The sequence below is a fragment of the Corapipo altera genome, unplaced genomic scaffold (assembly GCF_003945725.1).
Source record: "Corapipo altera isolate COAL_440 unplaced genomic scaffold, ASM394572v1 2b, whole genome shotgun sequence".
Classification (NCBI taxonomy): Eukaryota; Metazoa; Chordata; class Aves; order Passeriformes; family Pipridae; genus Corapipo; species Corapipo altera.
In genome coordinates this window covers 27,633,750-27,649,037 of record NW_020884874.1, presented here as the reverse complement: position 1 = coordinate 27,649,037, position 15,288 = coordinate 27,633,750, and the positions used below count along the sequence as shown (strand labels likewise).

Here is a 15,288-nt window from a genome sequence, read left to right as displayed (position 1 = left end):
CTATTGTTTTGGTCAACTCTGAATTGCTCAGGCAGCTGGAGTTGATCACCACTGCAGGTCCCTTCCAACTGAAATATGCTATCCTATCCTATCTGAGTTGTAGTACTTTGACTTCATTAGTGTTACATCTTGTTCACTGTTTTTCAGGTTATATTATCTGAATGGAAAAATAAGATATCAATAGTTTTACAATTAAAAAATGGTTTTTTTAAACCTGCAAATTTTATTCATGTATTCCTTCCTGCTGCCCACTGCCAGAGGTTAATCTATAGAGTGATTACTGCAGACTTTGGCCTTTTAACAATTTCAATAGCAGTTCTCCTATGAAACCCTGATGTTGAATCCATACGAGCGTTATGGGTCCTAGTTTCTCTGTCTGCAGAGAAACTTTCATATGTGTATGGTGGGGAGGGGTTATAACTGATTTTAAAAATCCTGTTTAATTTTTCATGCATTTTAGGATCTTGACAGCGCTATAATAGAGAGACAGAGTTTAGAGATGGAGATCAGAAACCTCGAAGATAAACTGACTGTTAACCAGAAAGCCCTGGACACCTCAAAGAGGGAACTGCACAGTCTGAAGAAATCTTCCAGTGAGTTAGATGGAAGCTTGAAGAGCAGCAGAGCAGAAGCCAGGACTGCTTGGAGTTCTTTAGAGGCTTTTAAAGAACAAATTGCTACCCTGCTCAGCAGTGGATCTGCAATAGTTGAACCATCTGAGAAGGCCATTTTGGAGAGAATTCGAGAAATAAATTGTAAAGAGGAGAGTAAACAAATAGTAAGTCAGCAACTACTGCACTTGCCCAATGTGTGTATTTATTCTCTTTGGATCCTGTTTCATTTTTTTCATCTGGTAGAGTTTTGGTTCCTTCTGCTTAGGTTTTGAAATTACAGAAACCTTTAATTTTGTTGTCAGTTGATTTGAGGTAATAGGTGAAAAGCATCTTTTTTTTATTAAGTAGGAAGGGTTCAGAAATTAAATTAATAATAGATGCTGTTAGGAAGAAAAGAGTTGGAATGGTCTTTCCGTTAAAATATTGAAATTTGGTTTCAGTGCCGGCAGACATCAAAAGTGGCTGTGTGGTTGTGAACAAGCATGGAGGCATGGATTTGCTGCTACAATAGTGACTTCTTTCTCAAAGCAGATAAAATTGATGCGTTGTCCCTCAAAAAGGCAACTTTTTTCCCTATAATCCTCAAAACCTGCACCTAAAAATAAAGAAGTATTTTTACACTTACAGTTAAATGTTCACCATACAAGAGAAAGGTAATAGGAAGGCGGCTGGCTCTGGCTTGAGGCATTTTGGCTGGTAGTGTTTGCAAAGCTATGTTTGAACGTACAGGTAGAGAAGGGACAACTCAGGAGGAAGTCAGAATGCAGTCTGACCAATATCAGTATCCTGACACTGCACTGAGGTTTCTCGCTTGCTTACATGGGCAGTTATTAGTTTTGTCAGTGAGGATTATTATCACACATTAAATCAAAAGGTATTTTGTAGCTGGCTACACCCAGGGCCACTCTGTGAGGGCTCTGGGTTCTCTAACAGCAGCATATCTCTGGGGGAACAAGTTACTGAAACTGGTTTTTTCCTGCTGAGTGATTTTTGATGCAAAAAGCATAAAATATGTGTGTGGGTTCTTGCAGTTTTATTATTGTTTAGTTTTTTCTACTGCTGTACGAGCAGCACTAATTTCTCAGTGTTTTTTTGGCAAGTTGGGTGCAAACCGTTGTTTATATTTAATTACAGTTTGAATTGGAAACCTTTCAGTGCCAACAAAATTAATGGGAGCTTTGTGTGCCTATTGTTCATTTTATTAGCAGGAACCAACCAGATGCTTAAAATGAAGAGGCTGCTTGGAGATGAGTGTCTGAACACTGAGTTACAAATGCAATATAATTAATTGTGTAACCAAATAATTTATATGACAGTTAGAGGGAAGCAAGCAACTTTTGGGATAGAACTGCCTTTCAGTATTTGGCAATACTGTAACCAGATGCTTTCAAGCATCTAATTTATAAGTAGTTTACAACTTGAAGTCCATTACATTGTATGTAGGTGTTGTAAACAGTATACAGCTAGAAATGTTTTCAAGATTGTTAGTCTAGTTGCTTGTTAAGAGATTTTATCCTTTTATCCTTGAGCTCTGGCTAGATTACAGAAATTATTATTACTATCTTTTTTTTTAGCAAAATCTTTTAGTTAAACACTCTTTTACAGTTAACAATTAGGAAACACTCCTGAGGCTTAGTTATCCGTAATATCTACATTCTCCCCTATGTGCTGCATGTATTTTCTAAATCACTTATCTGTTTTTTCTACTCAGCTCCTTAGTAGACTAGTGATTTTATTGGCTTGTTTTAAAGAATGATAGCTGACTACCAGGTATTGCTGCTGTGCTCACATCTTTGGAAATTTTGTGTCTAATTAGTTTTTATTGTTTTTTTTTTAACAGCAGTCCCTTTTACTCATTTGACTCATACATGGTTTCTGCTGTTCAGTTTTGGATGTCTCACATGTCACCGCTTCTGCCATTTTCTCTTGGTAGTTAAAACAGATTTTTCTCTTTTTGTCTTTGTAAATGCATACATTTTAAAGATACGTATTTTACCATATTTTTAGTAATTTGATGGTGCATCTTTCATATCTTTCTAGCATTTCCGCACCCACCTAACTCCATATGTTTTGTTCATTTGCTTGCTACCTAGATGGTATCTCAACTTGAAACCCAAATCGCTAAATTGACTGAAGCTTTGGAAAATCAGACCAGATTGTACCACAAAGCTCTGGAGAGGAGCAGGAAAGCTGAAAAATGTTCTGAGAGTTTCCAGGATCAGCTGAAACACTTGGAAGAAGAATTACTGACTACGGATCTGATGCAGGATGGTTTGAAGCTTGAGAAACAAAAAGTAGTTACACATGTTATTTAATTTTGAATCATAGTCACTAAGGACAGATACAGCTGATTGTATTGCATTGGTCATCTGAAGCATTACTCACAACACTCCAAATAATGCAAATTAGCAAAATCAGACATCATGTAGAGGGTAGTAATATCTTTTCTTTGACCAACAATTGCAGTTGGGAAAAGCTAAGCTGTTGAGTTCCAAGTCCATTATTGTGGAAAAAAACCACCACCCCAGAAGCACCTTAAAAGAAGTCTCTGTAAACACATCAGAGGTCTTTGTATGATTCTCTGATTTCAAAGAATTCTCTGATCTCTGTGTCTTTCTGTAGTATATCATCCAGTCTGCAGTCTCTCTTGCAGTCTTTGTTTCTTTTATGTTCTTGGACAATCATGGCTACCAGGATTTTTTTATTAATTGGATGAGTGAACACACTGTTAACCTATAACACATTCACATACTAAAAGTTTGAAAAATGGCGTAGTACCCAGAAAGCCAAACCAGCCATCCAATGCAGCTAAGAAAGGCAAAGTTAAAGCATGTTGCTAGGCCAAGGTCAGTGATTAGAAAGCTGGATTTGCAAAGAACAGACAGTTTGGTGCTATTTGTTTTGCCTTAGGCTATAATACACTAACTTTTATGAATGAAACTGCCACCACACTGGGAGAAAACCAGACAAAGGATCTGTTTCTTCCTCTCTACATCCTCTGTTAAGAGCATTTGGCCCTAGATTCTAAAATTTGCCTCTAGATTGTGCTGCAATAAAGAGATTCTTGTTATGATTTTTTTCCTGTTAATGCACAACTTCAGTGTTTTCTTCTGCTTCTGATGTTTTTAATTTTTTGAAGCAGAAACATCACAAAACAAAAGGATATTCTTGCTAATGAACTAGTAATGAAACTGGTTAGTTGGTGGGTTTTTTTTTTGTTTTGTTGGTTCTTTGCAAAGATTATGGTCTGCAAAAGAAGTAAGAGAAAACAAAGGGAAACAGTTCTTAGTCAGAAGGAGAGCTTTAGATTTTGCAAGAGAGGCTAATTGAGAGCAGGGAGCTAATGCAATTTTTAAAAAGCTAGCAGAGCAGAACAAAGAAGGAAAAAACAGATTGAATAATATATCATATCTGTATGTGTTCATCACCAGATGGAGATGAAATTAAAATAATCATAAAAGCAATTTTTATACCAGCAGCTGTTATTTCTAAACCTTGCTCTTCCAAAGAATGGCTAAAGACAGACCATGTTAATGTTCCTGTGTCTTCTCAGACTACATTGGATGGCATCATTGATATCATTTATATGTGTTTTAAAAGTCACAGTACTGGGCAATCACAGCACTTGCAGTTATTAGTTAGGATGTAGCTGTCCTTTCTAACTTCTCCCTGCCCATACCTATCCATGTAAAGCAACAGAGCTCCAGACAGGAACTGGAGTCAGAAGCAGAGACATACCTAGTGCTGCAGAGAAGCAGAAATGAATCCTGTCTTACTAAGAAGATAAATACAGTAGGTCTAGGGCTTTATGAACAGAATAAATGTTGGCTAAATAAGTACATACGGAGAATTTGCAATTGTGTCAGGACTGTGTACTGTAAACATAGCCTTTATTATTTCTTGTTCCCAAATCTTCGTTCACGAAACCTAGCCATGATGATGATATTTCTTGTGGATCGTGTACTTTGCTATATATTGTTGAATGCCAGTGTAGGGGGGATTGCTTTTAAATTGTACTTCAAGACTTTTAATGAGGTTTTATTATTCTTTCACCCACTTTTCCACACCTTATCTTAGTATCTGAAATTTCTGGAGCAACTGAACGAGAAGATGAAGCTGGATAGTCTAGCAGCAGAGTTTGGATTTGATATGAATATGGATGCGATTCTAGCCCGGGTAGAGCAGTTAGTGAAACTGGAAGGTGATGCAGTGATTGAAAACAAGACTGTGGCACACAGCCTCAGAAGGAAGGTATGCAAAAACGACATACCTTTACTATTTGTTTCAAAGATAAACATTACTATGGCTATATTTCTGTAGTGGTTTGCTAGAAGCAGCAGATTGTATATGTACAAGGAATTTCAAAGATGTCCATTTCATAAAAAGAAGACAGCAAACGTTTGCAAACTGTGCAAACAGACTGCATATTAAAACAACTAAAACCACCAGTGGGTTGAACACATGATATGTGTTTGTGTCTACTTTTTAATAGACATTTATAACATTCTTCTGTAAACAACTGCCATCAATATTTAAATCTGAAAGGATCTGCTGGGGAGGGGGATATATAATAAAAACTTCTCTAGAAACTAGCAGGGTGATGGTTGTACTTCGCCAAGAATTTCAATGTTTTCAACAAGAACTGTTCCTTCATTCGATATTTCCTTCAGGAACAAATCCAAATCTGTTCAAATTTGGTCAAACATCCCTCCGTAATCGTATTATAACACAGTGAAATCTTTAGGGTTTAGGCTTATCAGACTGGTGAGGAGCTGAGAATTGGAGTCTGTTTAAGGTTTAAAACAATACTGTATTTCTTTTTTTGTTTTGTGAAGCAACTGCCTGTCTAGCAGGGAGTATACGTGTATCAATACTCCTCAGATGTTCCAGAGTAAAGCCTGGCAGCTCAGTTCAGATAAACTGAAAACAAGTAGCTCCTTCAGCAGCAAAATTAAAAAACTAAGCTGCTGGACCAGGCGTTGGAGCAGTGGATGAAAGATTCCTTATTTCTGTATGTTGCTTCTCCTTCTGGAACAGCTTAAACTACCACCACTGAAACCACTGTCTCCTTAATGAATCTCTCTTGCATCTTGCATTTGACTGGTGTCTTATACTTTAGGCAATCTCAGATGTTATGAGTGATGCACAAGTATTTATGTTCAAATAGGATGAAGTCTTTGTGTAAAATCATTCTAAAAGGCAGTGCACAAATTCAGGGATGGAGAAGCACAATGAATTGGTAATATAAGGAGTATCAAGTTAGTGTATATATACTGATACTTTACGCAGTTTTCAAGAGAGGAAAAGGAGTTCAGGTTATATGTGCAACACAGGGATTAAATTTGCAAAACAATCTGTGTAGTACCACTGTCATTCACATATATTTTTTCAAATATCCGTGTGTTTGGAAAACAAGTTGAAGACTCAGAAGGAAAAACTTGAAAGCAAAGAGCTTCACGTGAACCTTCTGCGGCAGAAAGTAACCCAGCTGGAAGAAGAGAAGCAAATCAGGACTGCCTTAGCTGTGGAAAGGGATGAGGCCAATCTTGCTGTCAGAAATTTACATAAGATGATAGAGAGGTTACAGAAGCAGCTTGATGTGGCAAGGGAAGTGAATACTGATCTCAAAGCCAAGCTGTCTGAAACCAATGAACTTAAGGTGAGTTAAAAGGTTACATTTGTGCTTCTTGCCATTTTTCTATTCCAGTTGTATACAGCTGGATTTCATTTATAAATGTGTTCATAGAGAACTGCTCAAATCTATCTAGGTGGCAAAAGTAAATATAATATTAAAACGTTTTGGTATATTTTGCAATTTTTATTGATATGCTAAGAAGTGTCTGTAAAGCACAATGTAAATTTTCAGAGTAGTGTAAGAAAATATATGCATCCTTTTCTTTCCTGTTGATGTGGCTGTAATCTTCTCTTTTCCCATACATTACATGCAGAAGATCTATTCGTATAGATATGGGGGGGAAATGGCTTTTTTTCTTGCATACAGCAGGCAAGATGCTAAATTTTAATTGTTCCTGTGTACATGTGATTTCATCAAGAACCTATAAGAACCCACATTAAAGTGCTTATTTGTGATTGCTTATTTGTTCACATTAGATGAAAAAGTATGAAAAATTTAACGCTTCTTTATCTTATTGCAGATCAAAACTTTGGAGCAGAACAGAACAATAGAAGAACTCAATAAGTCTCAAGGCAAATTGGAACAAATGAAAGAAAAAGCTGAGAAACAACTTAGATCTGTCAAATCAGAACTTCTTTTAAAGGAACGTAAAGCTACTGAAGATAAAGAAAAAAACCAAAATATATTAGAAGCAGTTACCAGTGAAATGAAGGTGCTTAAAACAACCCTTGCAGAACTAGCAAAAAGAGAGAGACAGGTAGGTGTATAGGTATTTGATAAGTGCTAGCGGTCCCTTAGAATATAAGGATGTGGTATATGTGGAGCAGCTATCCAGCTGTGCTTAAAATTGTTCTGAACATCATTAAACAAGGAAATTTTAGCTCACTGTTGTGAGTCAGAGTGACAGTTGTGATTCTGAGAGGCAAAGTTTTGCAATAGAATAATAAATATGGGCAATAAATACTTTGTTCATCACAAAATATTATATAACCTTTTAAAGAGCTGATAAAATGCTTTAAAATCATGGGATCTCTTTTAACGTAAGTCTTTTTCCAGATATCTTAGGCATAAAACTTACCAACTTCTCATCTGTTTCCTTTCATTTCTCATTCATTTCTCTTGGACTTTCTCCTTGCCAACTGTGTGAGACTCAGCAAGGCTAAGGGATAGGATGAAAGGAAGCAGCTTCAAGTTGTGCTGGGAAGGTTTAGATTGGATATTAGGAAAAATTTATTGACTGAAAGGGTAGTCAGGCATTGGAATAAGTTGCCCAGGGAAGTGGCTGAGTCACCAATCCTGGAGGTATTTAAAAGATGTGTAGGCATGGTTTAGTGATGGACTTGGCAATGTAGCTTAAGTGTTGGACTTGATAATCTTAAAAGTCTTTTCCAACCTAAATGATTCTATGGTTCTGCATTACTGTGTAAAGGCCATAAACTTAAAGAATGTTGAAAAATAAAAAGAAAAAACCCCAACCACCCCCCCCCCCCAACTTAATATTGAATGTAACTATTTTGGATCAATTTATGATATATAACTTTCTAATTTAGGTCAGAAAAAGTTTTGTGGTAATTTACCTTGGGGAGGGTGTAAGTAGTTTGGCAAACGTATTAGTAAATGTGTTCCATTCTAATTTCAAAAAATTGTGAACCATGTATGTTATTGCTCTGCATATTGTGTTTTGTAGCAATGTTATAGATGGCATAATTGTTGAAAGCTAATGGGATGCTTCTTCAAAGTAAAAAATTTATAATTTTAAATTTTTTGTTTCAACTGCTTAGAATATTAGGTTTTCCAAAATTTTATGCCATATGTCAGCCTTAACAGTGACTCTGGATGAAATTTAAGAATGTTATTTAAAAAATTAGTCTAGAAAAATATTTTTTTATTTACATGGAGAGAAGACCAACAACCTGGGCATCTTTTTTCTTGGAAATCTTTTTACTTCCCCAAAGCCCGGCCCTGCAGTATCTTGGGTTAATGCTCTAAATTGCATTAATTTCGTGATTTTTTATTTCAGATAATTTTACTCACTAAATGGAAGATGCAAAGAAAATTTAGCAGGAGTGCTCACTGCTGTAGCATAACTTTGGTTTTGGGTCTTGAGTGATGTTTATCTTTTCTTATTTCTCTTGTTTATTTCAAATTGTGATTATTTTAGGAGTTTTACTGAAGAAAACCTTACATAGAGAGGTGGTTCTTCTGTTAGATTCTAGTATTTCAGCAGAGCTGTTGTGTTTTTAATACCTTTGTTGCAGCCAAGAGCAATGCTTCTCTCTGTCAGTTTATGTGGAATATTTCTTTGTCATCAACCCTTTTTCTGCGCTTTCAATGAACTACAACTTTGCCTGCACTATACTTTATATGCCACAATATAATAAAAAAATCTTTCTGTCTAAAAATTCACATAAATGAATGGCTTACATGCTTTCTTTAAGGGCTCTCTGTGCTTTCCACTTTAGGTTATTTGCTGATGAAAGTCATTGAATTCTTGATGTGTTTATTGTCCATTCAATATAGGTACAACCTGCTTTTCCCATCAGAAATAAAGGGTGAGGTGATTGTGTAAATGTTTTACTTTGTATCTATTCCCTTTGGCCAAATCCTGCCAGATCAATAATCAGTGTCAGTGCATCAAATTTGATTTGATTATTACATTTGTTACATGGTTGTAATACAATTTGGTTTAATCACAGTTGCTGTAATTAAGTTGAACAGCTTGCAGCAGCAAAGATATGAGAGCAAGAAATTTAGTGCAAAGTGCAGACCCTAATGTGCTCATGGAAGATCAGTTGGGTTTGCTGTAGAGGTTCTTTCGGGAGTGTACTTAGTCCAAAGGCTGGATCAAACAAATTCCAGCTTTGCTGACTGCTCATCCTGTCTGTGATCCAGATGTTTAAAAATATCTTTAGCTTCTGTTATACGGTACTTGCTTAGCACTCTGCCAGAGCCCAGCATCAGTGACCTCCTGAATTAGTTTTGAAGATGATATCTGGGAACTTAAGGGGTTTTGGTGTTAACATTGTTCCAACATTTCATTGAAGACATTGCACTGACAGCTGGGACTGAATTCTCAAATCATAAAATCATAGAATGGATGTGTTGGAGGGGACCTTAAAGATCATCTGGTTCTGACTGCCCCACCATGGGCAGTGACATTTTCCACTAGATCAGGTTCCTCAAAGCCCCATCCAGCCTGGCCTGGAACACTCCTAGGGATGGGGATGCACAACTTCTCTGGTCAACCTGTTCCAGTACCTCACTACTCTCTGAGTAAAGAATTTCTTCCTAACATTCCAATCTAAATCTTCCTGGTTTAGTTTAAAACCATTTCCCCTTTTCCTATCCTATATGCTTGTGTAAATAGTCACTCTCACTCTTTTTTTATAAGCCCCCTTTAAATACTGGAAGGCTGCAATGAAGTCTCACTGCAGCCTTCTCTTCTCCAGGCTGACCAACCCCAACTCTTCCAGCCTGACTTCATAGCAGAGGCGCTTCAGCCCTCTGATCATCTTTGTGGCCCTCCTCTGGACTCACTCTAACAGGTCCATGTCTGTCTTGTGCTGAGGACTCCAGACACCAGTCCTAGACTGTTGTGGTTTCCTTTTTGTGTTTCTGAACTGATGGCAGCTCCTCAGGGTTTGTACTGGGATGAACCAAACTGTCTTTGGTAAAGTCTTGGAACTGAGACCTTGTTTTCACGAAAGGCTTCAAAAACCTTTTCTCACAGGTGTTGTATAACTGCTTTAGAATTCTGCACTGTACTATTGGGGTTGGACACATATTTCAGGAGTGTGTTTATCTCCTCCTTAACGTTAGCCCTTGGCACGACTGGTGGAATGAGGATGCTGCCACACTAGAGCATGAATCCAATTTCTTGATGGTTTTGATGATTTTATGACATTTTCAGTCACTTTCATGTTTAGGAATGGGGATCTTGGCATTCAAATAGATAGCAGGACAAGAATATTTCCTGAAATAGGAACATTTCCCTGTTTTGTGTGGTGATGATAAGGGGTATTAAGGCATTTATGATTTTGACTGTGTAATGCATTGTCCATTGAAGAGGCATTGCAGTTTGACTTGTAATCATCCATATTAAGAGTTGAGAAGAGCAAATCAGCATTAATGTTCAACTGACCTTAAGTTTTTAATCTAGTTACTGGTGGGGTTACTAGTGATGACAATTAGTTGTGGATGTCTGTCCATTTGGAACTGCAGAAAGTTGGTGTCTGGAATTACTTTGTCAAATTCCTATGATATATTTTCAGCAGCTATTCAGAGAAGAAAAACAAGCATTTCCCAAGCTGCATCTTGAATTTAGGCTGTATCCTGATTCAAATCAAAGTTAGACCAAGGAATGTGCCAAACTTCCACCTTTCTTCTAACTTCTTCCTTTCTTCTGTGGTTTCCACAAGAAAGTGCAGGGTGAAGAGAAGCAGTGGCAAATAGGGGTCAAGGACCAGGATCTTAGCCCGTACTCTGGGTTGTGCCCATCAGAGTTTGCAGCCATCTGTATAGCTTTGGTCATCTGAGTCAAGTACAGCTCCTCTGCCTGTGTTTTCCTCAGTTTTTGCAGTTGAGTTAGCAGGGAAGATATACCTGTGAAAGATACTAAAAACACTTGAAACTGTGCTTTTTGTTTGAGATACTTAACATCTTGGCTGTTTATGTGTTTTGTGACTTGACGTATGCCCCTAAGTGGCTTTTTGCAGCCACCTCTGCTCTTTGTATTGAGCAACAGCAGAAATGCCTATATTTTGCGCTGAAAATACAAATGCTTGTGTTTGCATGTATGCAAATATGTATGTGTGTTCCCAGACATCTCCTCTGCTTGCTATTTGATTTATTCCTTTCTGTTTACTCTCGCAGCTGGCAGATTTCCGAGAGGTGGTCTCGCGGATGCTGGGCCTCAACATTGCCAGCCTGGCTCTTCCTGACTATGAAATCATCACATGTCTTGACAAGCTGATTCACTCTTATCAGCACCACTGCTTCCCCTGTGTCTGCCTCAAAGACGTGGCAAGGGCACCAGAGGAGCAGCAAAGAAATGTACAGCTTCTTCACTGAAAGGAGACAGAACAAAGTAAAATTTTCTTTTTGCTTAAGGCCTTACCTGCTACACATCCACGGAAAAGAGACACTTATTTCTATTCCCTACTCTACAGACACCAACTAGGGCTGATTTTTAGAATTTCAATAGGGAGACTGAGCCAAATAGATAGAGTAAAGCCAGGAGCCTAGATATGGCAAAGAGAAAATCTCTGGGCAGCATAATGCTTCAGTTATGAAAATGATAGGCCCTTCAGTTATGATCAACGATACCCTCCAGTTTCATTGCAGAGGCACTGAAGTCATGGGCCACCCAAGGTCAGTTCACAGTTTTGGGAAGCACTTGAGAAGTTAGTGAATGTCCACTTTAGTCTCATTCCTTCTGATTTACCTCTGGGTGTCAAGGATAAAATAAAGTAGGGGTTGTCCTGCTGCTGTTTCTCTTGCCAAATGGGACCTCTCTTCGTTTTTACACGTAAAGACTTTAGCTTCAAGATAGTTATCTGGAAGTTAGAGGATTATCTCAATTTTTGAACATGGGATTTTTTTTTTTTACTTCTGTTGTTTTACTTTGTCTGCGCTTGTGCCAAAACAAGGTTTTGCAGCAAAGGCTTTTTCACAGGCTCCTGTCACGTGCCTGATGTAGATATATTTGGTAAAATTGAATGGTGACCTTGGTCATGATGCCTTGAAAATTTTTCTTCTAGCTGCTGTATTCCTTGGGCAGTTAATCCACAGGCCAAATAAATGGCGATTGTTCTGAGTTAAGGAAATTTTATAATTGTAAAATGCTTGTCCATTACAGAAAATACGTGAATTACTAAAGTCTTTATTTTCAGAGAAGCGATGGTGAGGTGTACAGAACTACCTCTTAGTCATAAAAACTGCTTTCTATCACCTTTTCTGAGTGTTGTTAAACTTTATGATTTTTTAAAAGAAGTATGAACAGTAAATCTGTTTTCATAGCACACTCAAATTCATTCTGTGTTTTTAGTTTTTTGTTCCCATTATATGTTTTGTATGGATGTGTAGAACAATAAAGAAGACTAATCTATTTATGTCTGACCATTTGTGGGCTTTCTACAGTATCTCAGCAAATGATAACCCACTCAGTAAAACTGAACACACTATTTTAGGAAAAATTACACTTTTTCAAATAGGAGTGGTAATTTTGGTATCTGGCTACAGACTCAAAGCATACTTTTATTTCACTTGCTTCTGAAGAATCATTTCTCAATGACGTGTTTGTAAAATAAATCAGTCATTTGGGGAGATAAACTAAATGATATTTTCTTGTGCTCCTGTGGCTACCTGGATTAAAAACAATTTAATTTCTTGTTTTATCATGTAAAGTTGTTTTGGAGGGAATGGCTTCAAACTGAAAGAAAGCAGGTTTAGATTAGGTGATAGGAAGAGATTCTTTTCTATGAGGGTGATGAAGCACTGGAACAAGTTGCCCAGAGAAGCTGTGAATGTCCCATCCCTGGAAGTGTTGAAGGTCAAGCTGGATGGGGCTTTGAAGAACCTGGTCTAGTGGAAGGTGTCCCTGCCCATGGCAGAGGAGTTGGAAATAGATATCCTTAAGGTTCCTCCCAGCACAAACTGTTCTATGATTCTGTGATTCTTTTTTTTCAGGTAAAGTTTAATAAATGGAACAAAGAAAAAAGCTAACGTTAAATTATATAGACTTAAACTTGGCACAACAAATTGCAAGTAAAGTAAGAGATTGAAATGTTTAAGGCATGATATCTTGGTTGGGAATTTAGAGTGTGGAGATGGATGCAATACTTTTCTAATTCTTTGTGAGATAATACAAGTAGTTTCAGTTTGTGTTTTGCTGGTTTTATAGGCATTGCTGCTTGAGTTATTACTCAAACAACAAAACCTCTTTTCTTCATCAATGTTAATAAATATCATACAAAGCATGATTTGCCATAAATTGCAAGTTAAGTAAATTACATTACAAATTTAGGTCCACTCAGCCCAGATAATACATTTATAACTTTAAGAAATAATCTCTGAGAGTGCCCATCTTAAAGTAAGTTTGCATATTTGTCCAAATTTTATGGTTGTGAAATGATTTCCTAATGTCTGCCAGCAGACTTGAAATCTCCTGTCATACTCATCAGCCCTGTATCCTACCACCATGTGACCAGCCCCTGGCACCATCAATGAAGTTCCAGCCCCAAAGAAGCCATGAGAAAAGTTCTCCAAATTACTTCAGAGGAGGCAGATTTTCACATGAATCATAGAATATGCTGAGTTGGAAGGGACCCATCATGATCATTAATTCCAACTCCTGGCCCTGCACAGGACACCCCAAGGGTCACACCATGTGCCTGAGAGCATTGTCCAAATGTTTCTTGAACTCTGTCATGCTTGGTGCTGTGACCACTGCCCCATGGAGCCTGTTCCAGTGCCCAACCACCCTCTGGGTGACAAGCCTTTTCCTAATATCCAACCTAAACCTCCCTTGAAACAACTTCGTGCCATTCCCATGAGTCCTGTCACAAGAGTGAAGAGATTGGTTCCCTCCTCTTCCCCTCACGAGGAAGTTGTAGACTGCAATGAGGTCTCCCCTCACTCTCCTCTTCTCCAGACTGAACAGACCAAGTGACCTCAGCTGCCCCTCATATGGCTTCCCCTCAAAGCCCTTCACCATCCTTGTTTCCTTCCTTTAAAGGGACATTCTCTAACAGCTTAATGTCTTTTTTACTGTGGTGCCCAAAACTGCACACAGAGCTCGAGGTGAGCCTGTGCCACATAAAGTTGGTAGTGATGCTTGATTACCGGCTTGTGTGTTAAGCCAACAGAAAGTAGAATTAAGAGTTTTCTAATGCCTTTTTAAAAAAATTATTATTTATACCGTGGATCTGTATTTTCCAAAGTATTAATGCTTATCATGTTCATAAAGGAATATGACCTATTATCTTATTATTAATATTCCCTGTATTTGTTTTCTTTTTGGAAGAGTACTGACATCTTCCTTCATTTAACCAAAGCAAATAAATAAATAAAAAAAAAGTAAATAAGTAATTTGATGCGAACAAAGTTTAGGTGATTTTTGACCCATGTAATTTAAGGAACCCCTGAACAAAGTTTAAACTGACTTGCAATCTTTTTTTAAGGTTTGTTTCATACAGCATTGAAATTACTCTTTTGGAAAAAAGATGAGAACAGGCTTATGAATGTTTTCAACATTTGTTTCAAATGTTTCAAGATGCATTCAACACAAGACAGGTATGACAGAAACATTAAAGTGTGGATTAAGGTTGTGTCAACAGACACCCCTCTTCCACTAGATTGTTTTTATTGGGTTTGTTCATATTAATACAAGGTGTAGGATTAAGAGTTTGCTGTCTGTTCATAATGACTTTTATTGTGGTAAAGAATTCTGGATTTATCAACAGAATGTGTTACAGAACAGCACAGTTACAGGGCTGCATTTTTTTCTCCAATTAACAGCTGAACCAACTCCAATTAAAATAAATTCACTACTAAGTGTTATGGCAGAACTCAAATTAAAATGTTGCAGTTGTAGATATTGAAATGAAACAATGTACATGCCGTAAACATTGTAATAATAAAATCACAAAGCAAATAGAAAAGTGTGTGTTACAATGTTATGAGTGTATTAAAATACATGCAACTGAATTTTTGCCTCTGCATCATGTTGTTGATAATACATTCTTTGCAATATAGTAGAACCATGCATGAGAACATTAATGTAGTAGAACCATGATTTCTCGAAGAAGTAAAGCACAAAAGTATTCAAGTACTTTGCTGAATTAGAATTAGGAAGCATAAAGACATGTCACATTAAATTAATCCTTGACTTATGTTGCTGTAGAGTTTATTATTACTGTATGAAGAAGTTTGCTTGGTTTTTCACGTTTTCTTTCTACGGATGTGTGCATCATCCACATTTTCCTAGGGCCTGCTCAGTTACTGGATTATTTTGCACATTATGATGCTGCAGGAGAGGGT

General features: G+C 37.3%; 1 protein-coding gene across 8 annotated transcripts in view; it reads left to right on the top strand.

Annotated features, from left to right (window-relative positions):
- The window catches only part of CCDC170 (coiled-coil domain containing 170), a 46,127-nt gene extending 32,546 nt beyond the window's left edge, over positions 1-13,581 (top strand). For 6 of the 8 annotated variants that reach the window (XM_027634259.1, XM_027634257.1, XM_027634261.1 and 3 more), the window contains 6 exons: positions 461-778; positions 2,708-2,908; positions 4,692-4,865; positions 6,031-6,273; positions 6,770-7,006; positions 11,122-12,814. In XM_027634259.1, coding sequence (XP_027490060.1) covers positions 461-778; positions 2,708-2,908; positions 4,692-4,865; positions 6,031-6,273; positions 6,770-7,006; positions 11,122-11,319 — 1,371 coding nt within the window. In that variant the 3' untranslated portion in view covers positions 11,320-12,814. Of the gene's footprint in view, positions 1-460; positions 779-2,707; positions 2,909-4,691; positions 4,866-6,030; positions 6,274-6,769; positions 7,007-8,269; positions 8,863-11,121; positions 12,815-13,402 lie in introns of those variants that run through there. The other 2 variants (XM_027634255.1, XM_027634260.1) reach the window with 2 other exon arrangements.
- The last annotated feature ends 1,707 nt before the right edge of the window (positions 13,582-15,288 follow it).